Source organism: Zosterops lateralis, assembly GCF_965231275.1.
Source record: "Zosterops lateralis genome assembly, chromosome: 12".
NCBI classification, from domain to species: Eukaryota; Metazoa; Chordata; class Aves; order Passeriformes; family Zosteropidae; genus Zosterops; species Zosterops lateralis.
This window is the reverse complement of record NC_139772.1, coordinates 18,697,139-18,714,902: the sequence shown is the minus strand read 5'-3', so window position 1 is coordinate 18,714,902 and position 17,764 is coordinate 18,697,139. Positions and strand designations below refer to the sequence as shown.

Below are 17,764 nucleotides of genomic sequence, written 5' to 3'. Positions count from 1 at the left end.
AGGGGTCTTGGTGGCAGTTTCAAAGTGTAACAGTTAAGGTTCTTTGTAACTGCTGCAAACCCTGGAGTGCAGCTTGAAAATATGATTGAAATACTTTCATGCAATTCAATAGATGTAGTTCTGTACTTTGTAAACAGTAAGTGTGTACTTCACAGCTGCCTTTGAGATGGGCATGAAAAATACCAGGAATTCAGTCTGTGTAATAGTGGAAGGAGTATGTGGTGTTTAACAGAGGTTATGGAACTATGTCTGCTTTACTGTGCATGTCACACTCAATAGCTGCTTTTATTTGAAATACATGATAGAAATACATGTAGAGAAAAGTTAAATGGTGCATGTTTGACATGAGGTCAGGAGAGAGTATCAAGGCTTATAAACATACATGAATTCAGTAACACATAAGACATTTCAGTATCACAAAGAGTAGGATGGGGTTTTGTGGGCAGTGGTTTGTTTGGAGTTTTATGGTTTTTATCTTCCTTCAGACATGTGAAAGAGTGGACATCGTGGCTGTAATTACTGCTGCTGTGGTTTCTGAATTTCGTGGTTGAGTTTTTTAATACTAAACAAAAATAGCATTTTTTCACACCACTCCCTGTCCACCTTTTGAGGTACTGCAAATAAGTGGGAGTTGGGATTGTGCTGAACAGAAATTCTGTAGCTCTGAGAATTTGAGTATGTAAAATAGTTTCAATTGTGAATAGTTTCAAATTGTGTTTAAAAGGAAATCAAGCATGCTTGTAGAAATGTTCCATTTGAAGTAGTGCTAAAGTTAGGACGAATGCAGAATTGCATTGATTTTGTTCCTAATGTATTGTAGAGTGAGTTGAAAAGATGTTGATCGAACCACTTGTTTGTAAGTATTAAACAGGGCAGGCTGATGTTTGAAATTCTTGTGACTTCCCTTTGTAAGATTGTTCTGCTAACACTGAATCAATGCCAACAATACTTTGCTGTCATGAATACTATAATAGCTGTTTGCTCTTGAGGTGTACTTCATCTAATCTTATTATAAGTGATGCATATTATTTTCAGGTTTTTTTCATTTTCCATTCTTAAGCTGTGAAGTTGCAGTCTAACATGTCATCTGTTCTTCTTCTCTTTAAGTCGTGTCATTAAGACAGACATGGAGTTGGAAGTTCTGCGCTACACCAATAAAATCTCCAGTGAAGCTCATAAAGAGGTAATGGATCCTTTACTGTTAATAATTTTTGCTCTTAGTGTAGCAGTGGTACTCAGAAAATGTCCCCAGCAACCCAGAATTGCTTAGTAATAAAATAATGGAAAGGCTGGATAGAAATAAGAGGATAATATCCCTCCTATTACAGCCCAGTAATATACCTTGCATTGTCCTTGAACTCACTGGTGCGTTTGTGATGTGTGAGAAATGAAGTGTGGGCTTGGCTGAGAGCTCACCTCAGCAGAAGGTGACCTGCTTGCAGTCTGTCTGTTCTGTGTGCACAAATACCTGTATAATGAAGGAGAAAGAAAAGATCAAAATTATTCAGGCCCATGTGCAGCTCTGAAAAGTTTAACCAGCAGGTAACTGTCCCCAGGTCCTGATGGGCTGGGGAGGTCCCTCCATGCAGTGTAGGACAGGGAAAGGATCCCTCAGGGTGCTCCTCAGGGCTGGGTGTGTCCCTGGGGCAGTGCTAACCCTGCTGTCCTGTTGCCATTCCGGTGTGGCAGTGACAAGTGCAGGCTCTCAGCAAGGCACTACAGCAGGGGAGCTGCACTCCTCTCCTAATGGTGATGACCAAATCCACTTGGGTGTCAGTCCTGTGCTCCATTTAGTGATGCAGATCTGCCCATGAGTTCTGAGAGTGGTGATGACCAGAGGCAGCATAGGTAAAAGTAGCTGATGAGGTGACTGACTCAGCTGTTGTCTTGGCTCCTGTTCCTCAAATGTCCAAACTTTGAATGTAAGAATGTTTTTAAATGAATATTTTAAAATTGAAAACTCAAAAGATGTTAATTTTGCATTCATACTCCTTGGTTTTTCATCATCCTTGAATAATCTCATCACATCTGAGAGTATTTTTTTCTGTAGAGCAGCGGCCTAGAACTTCTACAATACAGAAACAAATCCTAAATTCTTAGCAAATCTGAGAACAAGGATCATATTTATGACTTGTAAACCAGTGTTTCACTACTAGGTGCAACCTAGTAATTTTCTGTTGATTCAGATTTCAAAGTATAAAAGAGACTCACCCATTGTAGGATAATCCAGTTCATAGCTTAGTTTTGCCTAAGTAGAACAAAAGGACTTGCTGCCATGTGGATATTTTGATAGATATTTGAACATGGATATTTTGATGAGCTGCACTTCATTAGGATATTGTAGTTTGGCAGTTAAACTTGCTTTATTACTGGAGACTGCAGACGTTCTAAAGATTGAAGTGTTTGATACCAGTGTAGTTTTAAAATGCATCTACTGATGTAAATTTAAATGAAGTACAGATGATTTTTTTGTAATAGAGGTTTCTCTGGAGATAGTCATAAGTCATAAATTCATAAATGTGAGATTCCCTCCCAGTGTGATGATCCCATGCTAATATGTATCTTACAGGTAATGAAGGCCGTAAAAGTAGGAATGAAAGAATACGAGTTGGAGAGGTAAGAGTTCTTACACTAATTATAATAAAAAAGATAATATCTCTGTATTAGGGGGAAAAGACAATAGCTGAGACAATGCAGTAGCATGGATTCAGTTGAGACTGAGAGTTCACTGCTGTTTGAAGGCCATTGTAAGCATTATTTTGTTATTTGGAGGTGGTACTTCATCTGCTTCAAACATGCATTTGATGAGGGATCATTATTTTTTGGTTAAGTGTAGCATCTCTCTCTTCCTGGAGTTACAGTAATGTACAGAAGCTTGATGAAATAGCTGCTTGCGTAGTTTGAAGCCATCTAATAAAATGGTGTTTATGGTTAAACATTGCCTTTAGTCTGGTTTTGCTTGGAAGAAGCATGAGTGGGTGTTTGAGAGTCTTACGAAAGGCTGTATTCAATTACATTTTGTCTGCAATTAGAAGGCAGCAGTACCTGTCCTTAGTCTGCACAAGGAGCTCAGCTCACACATGTGCTGAGTGCTCTGCAGAGGAGAAATCAATAAGAAAGCAGCAGATATCTTTCCTGTTGAAAAGAATGTGCTGTACAGGCATCCATGAGGGGTTTGGCTGGTCCTAACTGATACACTAATGATGTGTCTGGATCCAAGGAAAACATTGCCTTCTCTCTTGAATCAATATTTACATTAGATCATCAGCATCTATCATATAAAGCATGGTTTTTATCATCAAGTCCATTTATTTTTAGCTTGTACATGGTATTTTCAATTTTTAAAGTATTTGCATAATGAAGAACTAGAAAATAGCAGTCATATGTCAGTTACTGTTGGTTCTTGGTAGTAATTTTCAAAGGCTTGTAAGCAGGCTGAAGCAGTACCCAGGAAAGGGAACATAAAGAGACCACAATATTTGTCATCAGGGTTTCAAGGTAGCTCATAAGACAAATAAAGCCCTTAGAACATATGCAATATGGAGAAACTAATGTTACATTTAAGCAGCTTAACTTGTCAGTGCCTCAAATTGCATTTATACGTACCACCAGGTAACAGGAAAAAAAGTATATTGTTTACATTCTTTAACTTTTTTTAAATGAAATTTGTGTTTATTTTGCTCACTGGCCATGCCATACATGCTGACAGTGAAATTTTGGCTCTGGAAGTCATTAGCAATCAAAAATTTTCCTAGAGCAGAATTTATTCTCAGGTGCTTTTAAATGTCATGATCCTGGCAGTTTGATTTAAACATCATACAACAACTATGTATATAAACACTCTTCTGTAAGTCTACAAGGTGTATTACCTTTTTTCTCCAGGACTTTCATTCCTCCCTGGCTAGCTCCTCTCATACACATCAACCTTTTGAAAAGATTATTTGTGTCTTTCAATTGAAAAAAATAAATTAATTAAATGGCTACTACACCTATTTAAAATTGCTTTCTATTCTTCCTTACATCTTGATGGATTACACTTCTTGAGAGAGTTTGAAGTTATTTAGCTAATAAAAGAGGTCTTGGCAGACTGCTCTACTGTGTCTGCCTTGGAGACTATAATTAGAATTTCAGTTTCTTTTACTGGTGGAATTCATCCCTGCACCCATTCCTTTAGGGAAAAAGGGCCCTAAAAATTTAAATGCTCTCTGCTATTCTTCTGTCTGCTGGGAAGAATAATGGCAGAGATCCCAAAAGCAATTAAAATTTTCTCTTATTGGATGTAGGACCTAAGTGTTGACTTTTCTTTGTCCATTTGGTTAAAGGCTGGTAAAAGATTTTGAACAGTAATGTGTTAATGCTGAGATATATATTAAAAAATAAATGCATTTAACTGCAACTCTAATCAGCCCTGACTTCTTTTTGGTTTGATATTATTTAACTTTAATGTGTGGTTGGTTGACTTTAAGGAGACAGCCAAGGCAATTATCTGCAAACAGTAATTCACAGCATGTGCAATTGCATATAAAGTCATTTTGGTAGGTCAGATTCTGGGTCTTCTCTGAAGCAGTTTGTTTAGTATTTGTGCTTTTCTCATGTTTAATTAATCTTTAATTAAAGGCTTTTAATTATGAAACTGCTCTGTACTGAATGTATTGTTAAAATACAGCAAAATGGTAAATCTCCTCAACTTGAGAAGTGTGTGAATAAATTCTGTGATTTCAGCAAAGTTTTTTAAGTGTGCATATATAGACAAAGATGTTTTGTGTATATATATAAACACGCTGAAAGTACTAATTAGGACCTACAGTCACCTGTTTCAGAGTGTCTGAAGGCCTGGAGAGAACTTCTCTAGATCAGTGTTTATCAGTTTCTAGATTTCATCTGTGTGCTGTTTACCAGATGAAGTGTGGAATCTTCTATGCATTTCCTCATGTGTTCCCTTTTTATTGAAAAGGACATTTTTAAGATTGGGGTGTCAGTTTGATTGGAATGATGTGAAAGTGTGTGTTGTAGCAACAGGTGAGTGACTTGGTGCATCAGGAGTTCTGGGCACACAGCTGTTTGTATGCATTGCCCATTTTTGGGGGGTTTATCCTCTTCTTAAAGCACTGAAGGTGCTCTTGTTACCAAATGTCCAATATATCAGAATAAGATCTCCAGCACTAAAGTTGTGTTGAAGAGGGCACTGTTTACTCAGGCCTGAGGTTCATGCTGGAGATCCGAACGTAATGTGGACACCTGGTTCTGGAAGAGTGTTACTTATATACAGTTGCTACATGGATATTAAAATTTAGCCATTACCATAAATCCCACCCCATGTTCCCAGAGATTCAGATTAATGCAAAACTTAAACTTCACTCTGCTGTAACAGCAGTAATTTGAAGAATAAAATGGCAAGAAAGTGGCTAGAGAGTTTTTTTTCTTGTTGGTTTACAATGCTGACAGACTATTTTTACACCTGGCCTCTCTTACGAGCTGAGGCTGATAGAAGTTCTTTATCCCTCTTCTTTTCAGTGCTATCCCTGATTCCAGAGCAGAGCTTGGGGTCTGAGATGAGTTGCTGTTGTATCTGTCAGTGTTAAATTTCACTATCTGGGGAAGTCTGAGAGCACTCTCACAGATTATGGCTCCTATCTTTCATTTTTTTCTCTCTCCTCTGCTCCAGTGGAACAAACTGAAAATAAAACACACATATTATTTCACTAAAAAAGAGAAAATAGCCAGAATAGTTATGTTTTCCTTAGGGTATTTCCTTTTAGTGAAATGCTGATGATTTTAGCTAATCAGTATTGGCCACTTACCATTTCCTGGTGATTTTGCTCTTTGAATGTTTTTGAAAAAGTCACTGACTTCTGCAGCAAATGATCTTCAAAAATACTTGGGTTTTTTTTATGAGGATGGATAGAATTTCAGCTCAGTTATTATCTTTGTAAGTCATTCATGTGAGTGTGCATAGATAGTAAATAAGAATGCACCACTGCGGCTGATGAGAATATACTGGTGAATCTTTGAGAGTTGCTTTTTGGCGTAGAAATGGTGTTGAATTGTGCCATGACCCTCACTGGGATTTGTGTGTTTTCATTAAACAAGAGATCTGCACTCTGTTAGTCTCAAGCAGCATGTCAGTCTGCTCAGTTACTGATAAGTCTTTTATGTCTTTTTTTCCCCTCTTTTTTTTTTTTTTTTTTTTTTTTTTTTTTTTTTTTTTTTTTTTTTAAGTTAGTGTTGTGCAGCCTGGGAATGGCTTGACTCCCTTATTTCCCAAACGGCCCTGCAATTAGAGGTGATGTGCTTTCAAATGTAGGGTGCTACTATCAAAAGGTTAGTTTTAAAACTCTAAAATACATGAGAAATGGAGAGAGAGGTGGAAAGTGACCTTTTCCTGCATTTTAAAAGGCCCAATGCAATCCACTAATTTTTCCTTTGTTTCTGCAGCCCTGTGTGGTAGGATGGGAGTCTGCCTGCTGTCTGGATGGTGGTTTGGTGCAAGATGATCCTGTACCTGATATTATTTATTTGTTTGTGTATCTAGTTCTAGCACAAGGGTTGAAGGAAGAAGTGGATCAGCCACAGTCTGTTTTTAGCAAGAAATCCTCACTCAGAGCAGCCCAGGAGCACTGGGGTGGATGCAGTGGGGCTGGCAGGGAAGGAGTCACTGAGCCAATGGTTTTGTACCTGTGCCCTTGTTAGGGGCAGCAGGGGTCATCCAGGACTTCCTAAAAATGGTGATATGAAATGACCTTTGGTGTCCAGGGCCAGGCAGGCAGCTTAGTGCTGACAGCTCTGACAGCAAGTGCTGGGTACCTGCTAATTGCTTCGTTTGAGTGAGCTGCTGAATCTCATGTGTTCAGTGCCCAGAGGGAAGTCAGATATAATGTGTTTGCCTGGAAGAGCAGCTGGATTCAGAGAGACTTCCTGCAGCCTTCCCCTCCTGCCCACTTTCCCTACATACAGCTGGTCCTTTGATGTTTTAAATTAGACTGTCGCCACTCATTTCCTAATCCAGCTGAACTGAGGTTGTAAATAGTCTTTAAATAAATCTAAATTTAAAAATGGCTTTAGAAAACCCCTGAGCATTGTTTCTGTTCTGTGGCATACAGAGGCACAGTTGCAAATATGTGCACACTCGACTCAGCAGAAATAGGGGAGAGGATTACCTGTGAGCATGGAGACCTCCTTTCTCAGCACCTCATCTGCTTTAGGAGATGTAAATCCACTGCAGAAAGTCCAGCAGCCCCAGCCCTGGCAAACATGCCCACTTCCAGTTGCCCAGCTGAAAGGAGAAGTGTGGGAGTCAGACACTTTTTGGGGCATTGCAACCTCAGAGACCCATTTTACCTGAACTGCTGGTCAGTAGCTTCATGGTGGTTGGTGATGGACTCCATTAGCTGCTGGGAGGGAGCAGAACAGTTTCAGTATACTCCCAGTAACCTCTCAGCATTTCCCTTTGCAGGAGGGCCTGGGGGAAGCTCAGATGTTCTGTCTTTCAGTCACCTCCTGGTGCAAGAGTACTGTTTACCTGCACAGATCACTCTTGTGACTTGTGATTGATATTCCACATAATTGAGTTTTACCTTCCACAAAAAAATCTGTGAAGTTGGGCCATGTGAGAGATTTAAAGTAAGCCCCTCTATCGTGACAGAGATAAGAGAGGACGATTACCATGCTCCTATTGGAAAATGGTTGCCTTCAGAAAGAGCAGTGGCAGGATGTACACCACATGTGTGCATACAGAACTTGGCTTGTGGCATAACTAGAGATAACCCAACTTTGAATGCTGTGTCACTATATGTCCTCACAGGGTTAGTAATATAGTAAGTGTGATAATTCATAATGATCCTTTGATTATCTTCTTGGAGATTAAAAAGTAGTGGCATTTTTATTTTAATTTTGTAACCAATTGAAAATTGCAAGCATTATTAATTCCTATGGATGTTTTCTGCAGTGACTTGCTATTAGTCACTGCAGTGATTATTACTGTATTAAAGGAAGAACAAGCTTTCTTCTCAAATTAGCAATGATCTCAGTTTTTACTGAATCTAGTGTGGTATTGAGATAGTAAACTAATTAACATTGCTAATGACAAGCTAAGATTGGAGATATGTGAAATGAAACTCATTGTAAAAGACAGCAGGCTGAAATTGTTATTTGATGTGGATTTTGTTCATGCTTGTTCAGACAAGTCAAAAGTAAAGATTCTACCGTATGTGATGCTTTATCTGCATTGTAAGCTTTGCCTCAATAATTTTTGCTAATTACTGATGGAGCAGAGAGATGAGAACTTTGTATTTGTTGGCCATCAAAGAATTGATCATGATCAGAGGCCAGAAGCTCAACATGAAGTAAAGGGATAGAATACCAAGACTGTCCATTGATGTCCTGATATCACACACTGACCTGAAAATTAAACCTATTTAACACACATGAAAAGGGCAAATTTTGCTGCTGGCATGCCCACTGCATGAATTCTTTTCCAAGTTTGTTTTTAGAGCATCCTCATCGTAGTGTGCAAGTGACACCTTTCAGCTTAAGCAGCATTTCTTATGTCTGTTGTGATGGCTCTTTTTGTTGGTTTGATTTTTGTTTGGTTTTCTGTTGTTGCATCATCTGTCTAGAGGATGAACTGTGCAGAATTGTGTACTATTTTGGCAGGTGGTAGCTTTTTGAGTGTGTGCATTATCAGCAGTATTGAAAAACGCAAGATCAGGGTTGATGTTACAGGATGATATATAATCATAGAAGAGGAGAAGAAAAGGCCTTAAAGATCAAGCCCAGCCATCAACTCAGCACCAACACCATAAACTTTACACCACTAAACCATTTCCCAGTGCCAAATCTATATTCTTCTTAATCACCTCCAGGGGTGGTGACTCCACCTTCTTCCTGGGCAAACTATTCCACCTTCCAAACAGTGAAATGTAAATATTTATAAATCCATGCTGGCTGGGCTTGATCCCCTGGTTGTCCTGCGCATGCCATGTGAGGGCACTCAGGATACTCTCCATGACTTTGCCCGGAACTGAGGTCAGGCTGGCAGGCCTGGAGTTCTCCACATTAGCCTTCCAACCCTTCTACATGGCTGTTACATTTGCTAATTTCTAGTCAGCTGGAGCTTCTCCAGTTAACCAAGACTGCTGGTAGAGGATGACGAGTGGTTTGGCAAGTTCTTTTGCCACTCTGGGGTGGATCCCATCAAGGCCCACAGACTTGTGAGTGTCTAAGTGGCAGGGCAGGTCACTAACCACCTCCTTCTGGGTTATGAGGGCTTCATTCTTCTCCCCATTACCAACTTCCAGCTTTAGGAGCTGGATATCCTGACAATAACTCATCCTGATATTGAAGACTGGGGCAAAGAAGGCATTAAGTACCTCTGCTGTTTCCTCATCCCCTGTCTCTGCACTACCCTCTTGCACTCAAGAAATGATGGAGACACTCTTGACTCTCCTTTTGCTCCCAAGGTTTTTATAGAAACTTTTTTGTTGTCTTCAACTATTGGGCTTTTAGTCCTCTGATCTTCCTCTACATGACCTTGTATCCTTGTGGTCCTCCCAAGTTACCTGACACCTCTTCCATAGATGATAAATTCTCTTTTTCTTCCCTAATCTCCAGCCTAAGTTCTCTATTTAACTAGGAGGCTGGTCTTTCTCCCCAGCAACTTGTGTTCCTACACATGGAGACAGCCTGCTCCTGAATACTTAACAGGTCCTTTTTAAAGCATGTCCAGTCTTGTGGACTTCTTTGTCCTACAGGACTGACTCCCAAGGGACTCCGTCAATCAATGTTATAAACAGTCTGCCTGCTGTATATCCATGGTGGAAATTCTGCTGGTGTCCTTCCCAAGTATAGAAAATGCTAACATTTCACTCTGCCCAAGGTGGTCACTGACCACTCACCCACCACTCACCCTTTGTTCACAAACAGCTCTGGCAGGACACCTCCTGTGGTAGGCAGGCAAAAGGGATGGAAAATGCTAGGACTGGAGAGGAATCTGAATGACATTAGACAACAGAGGTGATGCTTCTGCTAAAATTGAATTGAATGTTCAGGCAGTCTTGGCAAGTGAGAGCTACAAAGAGCTTTGCTGACAACTGACTCTGCGTCTCCCAATTAATCTATTGATACCTGTATATTTAAAGGAACTAATGAGATATGTGAAGGGCCCACACATTAATCTGTTAGTGTACGGTACGGTTGCTATCACTTCTCAGTTGGTACAAACCTCTTGTAAGGTGCCATATCCTTCAGGACTATTGGACTGGATCTCTGCTCTTTCTTACTTCAGAATGAACCTGCTATGTCCTCTTGGTCAGTACTGAGTGGCAGAGATGGGCAAGCATTCTTCTGTCTCTGCTTAGCAAATAATTTGCAAAACTTGTGTAAGTTTAAGCATTTGGACTGTGTGAAGTTTAGGATGTTAAGTTTATTAATAGCCTTTTGCCTGTGTAACCTCTAGATTTGCTCTGTACTGGAAGGTTTGATGCAGGTGAACACCCAATTACATTGCGTGAACTCTCCAGTTTTTGGGGTTTTTTTCTTTATTGTGTGTTTGAAGGAAGAGGAAAACAAGGAATAGTAATGTCTATTACTAATACATTGTTTGGGTTGGAAATTGCAATGGCATTTGTTTCCCAATCCTGCAAGATTTGGGGAGATCCCTGAAATGTTTATATTGAGGGAGGAATCATCTCACAGTAATTCTGTCTTTGTGAGAAGGAAGTGGGTGTCCTACAAGAAGAACCCATTAAACTGAGGAAGGTCCTGGCCAGTGCTGTTTCTGTTGCTGCTGCAGATCAGGGACTTGTGTCCTTAAGACCTCTGAGGGGGTCTAGAATTTGTTTGGATCGGGTGAACTTGTTGGTTATTTGGGGCTGGTGGGGCAAGGAGGCCTCTGTTACTTGAGGGAGTTCATGGGTAGATGATATAATCTCTTTCTGGCAGTTTGCTTTTTTACTTTGTGCTTGATTTTCATGTTGGCTTTAATACTTAGGATCGATGATGTGATTTTATCACCTATGACTGGCCCTTGGAGTTTGATTTGGGTCCCTTGTGCAGTTTAGAATAACAATTGAAAATTAATCCTATTTCAGTCCCTCAATCTGCATTAACCTCTGATTTCCACTGTTGGTAATTGGTCCTTCTGCCCTATCCTTCAGGCAGCTCAGGTGCTGGAAAGCAGCCTGAGCTCCAGGCAAAAGGAGCAGCGTTTGTCCAGACAGGTGTGGCTTGAGGCCAGTGAATGGACCTGGGGGACCCTGTGAACAGGGAGCAAGGTGAGGGGATGTGCAGATTTTTTTACCTGCCTACAGAGCACCTGTGTGGGCATTTGTTTGGTCTCTGCATAAAGAAAGGAATGTTGAAATGTTCCCAGGAATTAGAGAAGGTGTCATGGTAGATGTAGCTACAAAGTGTATCTTGGATCTACCTGAACCTGCTTCCTCAGCTTCCCTTCCCTTAAAAATTTTGACTTCTGCACCTGATTAAATTTGGTCCGGACACTGTCATCAGAAATTGAGTGCTATAATCTTTTATTATCCTTAAGGTAGTAGGTTTGCCTATCCCAAATGACAAATTACTGCCTTTTCCTCTCAGAATAGTTCAAGTATTCAAAAATCTATTGAGGGCAAATTAAGCTCTATGCTGGGACACCAACGCCCTTTTAACCTAAGCCCTTACTGCATTTCTGCTTGCTCTGGGTTGTTGAACACAAGTTCAAACTTCAAACATTCAATTTGAAAGTGAAAGGAAGATTATGAGGCATTAGTGATTATGTTGGCACTCTGTCACTGAACAGCACTTATGTGTTGTGTGCTATGTGGGTGGCTGTGTATTTGCTAAGAAGCGTAACTGAAGATGAAAGTTTAATTATTTCTTCAAGGCAAATCCTTTCTCCCATGGACTTAAACTTGCATAAGAAAAATGAAAATTCATAAGGAGTTTAAAAATTGGCTAAAATTAAAAACCATTTATTTTTACCCTATTTATTCTTCTGAATAATAAAATTTCCCCATGGGTTTTTGGAACATATGTAGAATAATTACACTGTAGAAGTGGTGCTTTAGCTCAGCTTCTGGAGCTAGGGCAAACATTGTGATTATGCTGCAAGCTTAAATCTGGGTCTTACAGAAAATCTCAGTCAAGGCTCTGTTGCCATCAAGTGCAAAAAACTGTGACCCATGGATTGGTCCCTGTGGGAGCAATTACTCTTTGCTGAGATTTTTTTCTAGGACTGAATATTATAAATGTGAAAAAAAAAAAAAAATTTAACCCTCAGTACCTCTAACAGAATGTTCCCATTCCTGCTGGCAAGAATAAAAATTTTTAGCTTGTATTTGCATTATTTTATGTTTGAGCCAGGATTTTTTTTAAAAGCTTTTTTTTTATAAACAACTGAAAGGTAAAAGTGCTGTCTTTTAAGTTGCAGTCTGCATGTCTTGGTGAAGACAAAATCGGGGCTGGAGCTGCCTGATGCTGCTTAATGCAAGTGCTGTGCCCAAGCCTCTCCTCATGGGGCTCATGCACGTTGGATGCAGAGTGAATTGATGATTAAAACCTCTTGTCTGGCGGTGGCAGCAGGGGGAGAGTGTGGAAGGAGTGTGGGGTTGCTTAGGAACAGGGCTGGATGTGATTCTGAGCCGCAGCCCAGGGACACATTTGGGTGCCCAGGAGCAGCGTGTTCATCCTGTGCAGGGCCCTGGGGACTGGGCTGATCCTGATCCTGCCTCGGGAAACCCACATCCTTGGGAGGAGGGGCAGCATGGGTGTGCATTTCTGCTCCCTTAATTCTACCGTTTGTTTAAGACTTAGTAAATCAAAGTGTGGCCATTTCTGTTCCTAGCAGAAATTAGAATAATAATTTTCTATTACCTAAGTCACAGATCCAAGCCCAGCAGATTTCCTGCCCCTTCCCTGTTTTCTCGTGTCTGTTCTTTGGTGCTGGATACACTTGGTCATTAACTGTGACAAAACTTTGATTAAGTGGATAGAACTTGCATCATATGTTCAAAGACTTTTGCAAAGTAACGCTAATTGTGAGATGCTAAGAGGAGTGTTGTGCAGCCTTGTGGCTGAAGTTTTAGTCAGGGGCACCATTCACTCACTATAATACTGCAGGGAAACATGAAGACAAATGGGTCCCAAAATGTATCAACCTGGGACAGGATGAGTCATCTTTACTTGTACTTTTTTTTTCTCAGTTAGTGATTTGTATTTATCACACTGTTGGTACTTTTCCAAGTATAAAATATTGATGATACTTAAAATAGGCAACATTTAGTGAAGAACTTCTGGGTTTGAGACATGAAAAGAGGACCTTGCAAGTAAAATTCAAAGTTTTTTGCCTTCTAAATGCTGCAGATCTCATTTGTGTGGGTTGACACAAGTCATATCTTTTAGTTATTATGTAGAACTTCCAGTGAAATTTAACAAGTTTTTTTTTTTTCCTAGAAGTTTTGTTAGGTTTTGGTTCAGTTTTTCTTAGCATGCATAAGTAATTTTAAAAGTTTCTTTGAGGCCTTTCAGCAGTTTGGAATATTATTTCAGATTATTTGAAAAGCACTGAAAATTTTCTTCCAAAATGTGGGGAAATGCTCTGCTCTCCTTTTATGAATCCTATTCTGTAGGCCAGGTGGCATTGCCAGGTCTCAGGTGGAGCTCTGTGACCTCCTGCATGTTCCCCGACTTGATGTACACAGCATGTACTGCTGCTCTGCAGGCTGTACCTGCCCCTGTGGGCATGATCCCTGTAGGTTATTTTTAGCTAAATTGCTTTGTTGTTTGCCAGGTGTATTCATTCCTCCAGGGTTCAGTCTATACATTTAACCTTGCCCCACTTTCCCCTCCTGCTCGGTGACAGAGGAGGGGCAGGGTTATGCCCTTTGCCAGTGCTTTGATGCTCTGAAGGCAGCTTGGACAAGTCAAGCCTGTGTAGGAAGAGACTGCTCAAGGATTTCACTTGAGGCTGTGTGAGACAAAGGCTTTTACAGCTTTGTGCAGGGCCAGGTCACCTGGCTGTGCTCAGAGGGCTGAGTTGGGACTGTGGGGGGCCAGTGGGACCAGCTCAAGTGTGGGGTTCCCCCTGGCAGCCAGCACTTTGCACCACCTTCATCTTTGTCTGCTGGTGCCTTTGCCTTAATCCTCAACACCTCAATGGGGTGTAGGGCTCCTGGCTTCCAGCTACAAATCATGGCAGATCACAGATGTCACCGTTGTCACTCCAGATAAATACCAGATCATTACCAGGTGCCGTTCATCTTCCTGCACTGCTTCCACCCAGCTCACTGGCCCTCTGCTGGCATCCAGCATCACTCTCAGCACGGCTCCCCAGATCCCAGGATTCACCCATATCCCTTCAGGTGCCTCCTGTGGCCCATAGGGCTTGGGCAGTCAAGGCTGGGTTGTTGCCAGAGAGCTGCCCTTTGGAGCTGTGTTCAGTGTACTAAAACAAGAGGCACAGGGCTTCTCAAAGCTGGCAGTGATGAAAACATGTCTTAAAGTATTTGCTTTTATCTAGAAAAGCATGGGTGAAGGACTGGATGCACTATTGCATGCTGAAGGACGGCAAAATGGAAGTGCTTTGTTTGGGTGGTGTCCTCCAGCAGTGGTAGAAAGAAGAGACTTGGTCTATTTTAGAGATAAAAAAAAGACCCAGAAAATAAAGCTTTCCCTGCATTCCTTCATACATCAGGAAGAAAATTAGAAGCTGATAGAGGTGAGCAGGATGCTTGTGTCTTTCAATGTATTTTTTCTTGCTGAGGGATAACTTTTACAGTGGTAACTGTACTTTTAAATTTCTTTTTCTTGAAGAAGAAAGCATTACTTCTCTTATTTTTCAGGTGGAGTGTAGGTAATCACAGCTGAGCATGTTGCTCTACACTGGTAGACCATGCACTTTCTTTTACTCTTAGACTACTTTTTTTTTTTTTTTTTTTTTTGGTGGGTTTTTTTTTGTTTGTTTGTTTTTGTTTTTGTTTTGTTTTGTTTTGTTCACTCTGAACAAGTATTTTGAATCCATGAAGCATATGCCTTGGTTGGTTCCCTTTAGAGCTGGAAGCAAGTGGAAATTCATCAAGCTGTTGAAAATAGATCTGGGAAAAAATAAGTCTCAGCTGCCATGGCAGGGAGTGCACTCATAGACATTGCCAGTGGCCTCTGGATCAAACAGCAGAGAAATGGCTTCACAGTAAAGAGCTCAGAAAATTCTAACTAGGTAATGAGTAGTGGCTTCCTTTTGATTTACAGCATATCTTTGCAATCAATCTATAAAGCTTTGAAGAGAAAAAATAAATCTCTAAGGAAAAGGGAAGGGCCATACAATTAGTTGCTACTGTCTGCTTACTTGTCTTCCCTAATTCCAAGAGTGTATGCTGAAAATGGATGATAGTGTGCAAAAATCTCAACTACTGGCCAATTCCTTTGTAGTTTCAAGCTGAGATACAGTTCACATCATGCTGGTTCTTGGAGAATATTCAGTTTCATCTTCGCTGTAGAATATGTGTAGATGATTGTAGTTGGAGGAATTTGACAAGGGTTGCACGTGTGTTGTAACTTCCAGCTCTTGTATATCAAATTCCTGCTCTGATCTCTTCTTCTTTCATCTCCAGAATGTCTGTCTTTACAGAATTGGATGGTGAAGTGGATGTGATAACTTGCAGAACCACATTCAGCAGTATTTTTTTTTTCCTCAAGCAAATTACTACAGTTCAGAAAACTTACTCAGTAATCTTGCACTGGAATTTGGATTTAGAATTGCAGTTTGTAATTGTCAAGACGCCATTTGGCTGAGATTGCTCAGCCATTAATTTGTTTGAAGTTGACACTTGAGTTGAAAGACTAATAGCTGCCTTGGTGCATTGCTCAATTTTAAATCTAATCTGTTAGGGAGTTTGGGTGTGCTGCAGCTGGGGATGTAGTTTGTCATTTTAATGGTGGGGGGCAGAGCTATTGTTTGGGGACTTGGGGCTTTGCTGTTCACATGCACAGGAGGGTTTTTGTGCTACAGTTGTAAAACTTCAACATATATAACAAAGCTGATCTTAAAGTTTTAATACGTGTAATGGAGCAGTTGTTTCCACTACTCAGAACAATGTATCTAGCATTAAAAAAGAAACACAAGAAAAGTCGTGTTTTCATCATCTGAAAGATGAAAAGAATTGTTCAAATGTACAGGTGTGACTCTTGCTGTGTGCTGATTGCTGTCAGTGTTCCTCTGTGGACATGCAGACACTATCAGGGCTTTCATGCATGTGACAGACTTCTAGAGGGACTTAAAGAAGGATTCCCGTGAGACTTCTTAAAAAATGGCTACTCACTTCATTTCCAAAACTGGTAACTTGTGAACTGGGGTAGGGTTTTCATTCATAGCAGCAATCTATCTAGCTTTATTTATTCCTCATATTTTAAATTATTTGATTAATTTTATTCATAATAAAATAGTCTTTCTTAGTTCACAGAGGAATACTAATTTCAGTGTTAATGATGGTATAAGCATGAATTAAAATGTTTCTCCACCCCAGTATTAGAAAGCTACTATTTCTTTTATGTAGCTAAATCTTTTCTTGGTCTCTTAGTTGTTCATGTTTCCCCAGTCTGGCTCCTGCCTTGCTCTGGAATGATTTAGGCTGGCAGTAGTCAGCAGAGAATTCTTTTTTATTCACAGAAGACTCTCAGTTGGAAGGGACCCAAAAGGATCACCCAGTCCAGCCCCTGTCCCTGCTCAGACCCCCCAAGAATCCCTCCCTGGGCACCCCTGGAGCAGTATCCAAACACTCCTGGAGCTCTGGCAGCCTCATGTCCATGCCCTCGGGAGCCTGGGCACTGCCCCATCATGCTCTGGGTAGTGTTGTTGGTTGGGTTTGTTTGTTGGGTTTTGGTTTTTGTTCCCCACTCCCCCAGTACTTTCTTGCCTGCACCAGTTCATCATTTCAGTGTCAGGAATAATTGAAACTCAGAGCATAAACTGTGAAATATTTGGTATGCTGTCTTTTACATAGCTAATAGATGTACTGGATCCCTAAAATATAAATCAAATCATGTAGCCTATTACACTTTACATAGTAGAAACAAAATATGAAATACTTTACAATGCAGAAAGTGCTTTGTTGCTCCTAAGGGATACAATTTTGACAATTTTATGAGGTTGCAATTTATTTGTGCAGTGAGTTGGCACATGGTTTTGATAAAAGTAATGTTCACAGAGCATTTTGCTAACAAGAATACATTTTTAAAGCCACTAGTCTTGCTGATTTGTATTGTACAAGCAAAGTATCTGTTAAACTCCCTGGAAGTGTGCATGTCTGAGATATACTTACAAACCCTGCGTGGTAATACTGCTGTGAGTGTGAACAACTGAATAAGCTTTCAGTCTGTGCTGAGGAACATCTTTAAGGAATAATAGAAAAGAAGAAACCTGTTAAGAATTCGGGGAAGCTGTATTACTTTTTTCTGACACAGGCTTGATCTTACACAAAAGACCCAAAAAATCACATTGGCCTTGAGACTTTCATGCTACCCCTTGCTGTGAGAAAATGGTCTGATGTGGCTGTTTGGAGAATGGTGCAGTTGACAGGATTGACATTTCATTGAACAAATGCTTCGAACTGTTTTCTTGCAAGATATTCATCTATAAATGCCGGTGAAATCATACTGCGCACTGAACTGAATGTACATTGCTCAAAATTCAAAGTATGACTTTTTCTACGTGCATGCTGCATGCTGCTTTTTTCTGAAGGGGATGTATAGAAAAGGTGACATGGAAATTCTGTGCCAG

At 40.4% G+C, this 17,764-nt stretch overlaps 1 protein-coding gene across 1 annotated transcript in view; it reads left to right on the top strand.

The window, feature by feature from the left end:
- Positions 1–17,764, top strand: part of PEPD (peptidase D) — a 142,099-nt gene that overhangs the window by 42,164 nt on the left and 82,171 nt on the right. The window contains exons 8-9 of the mRNA XM_083870097.1: positions 1,108–1,183; positions 2,570–2,616. Coding sequence (XP_083726223.1) covers positions 1,108–1,183; positions 2,570–2,616 — 123 coding nt within the window. The remainder of the gene's footprint in view (positions 1–1,107; positions 1,184–2,569; positions 2,617–17,764) is intronic.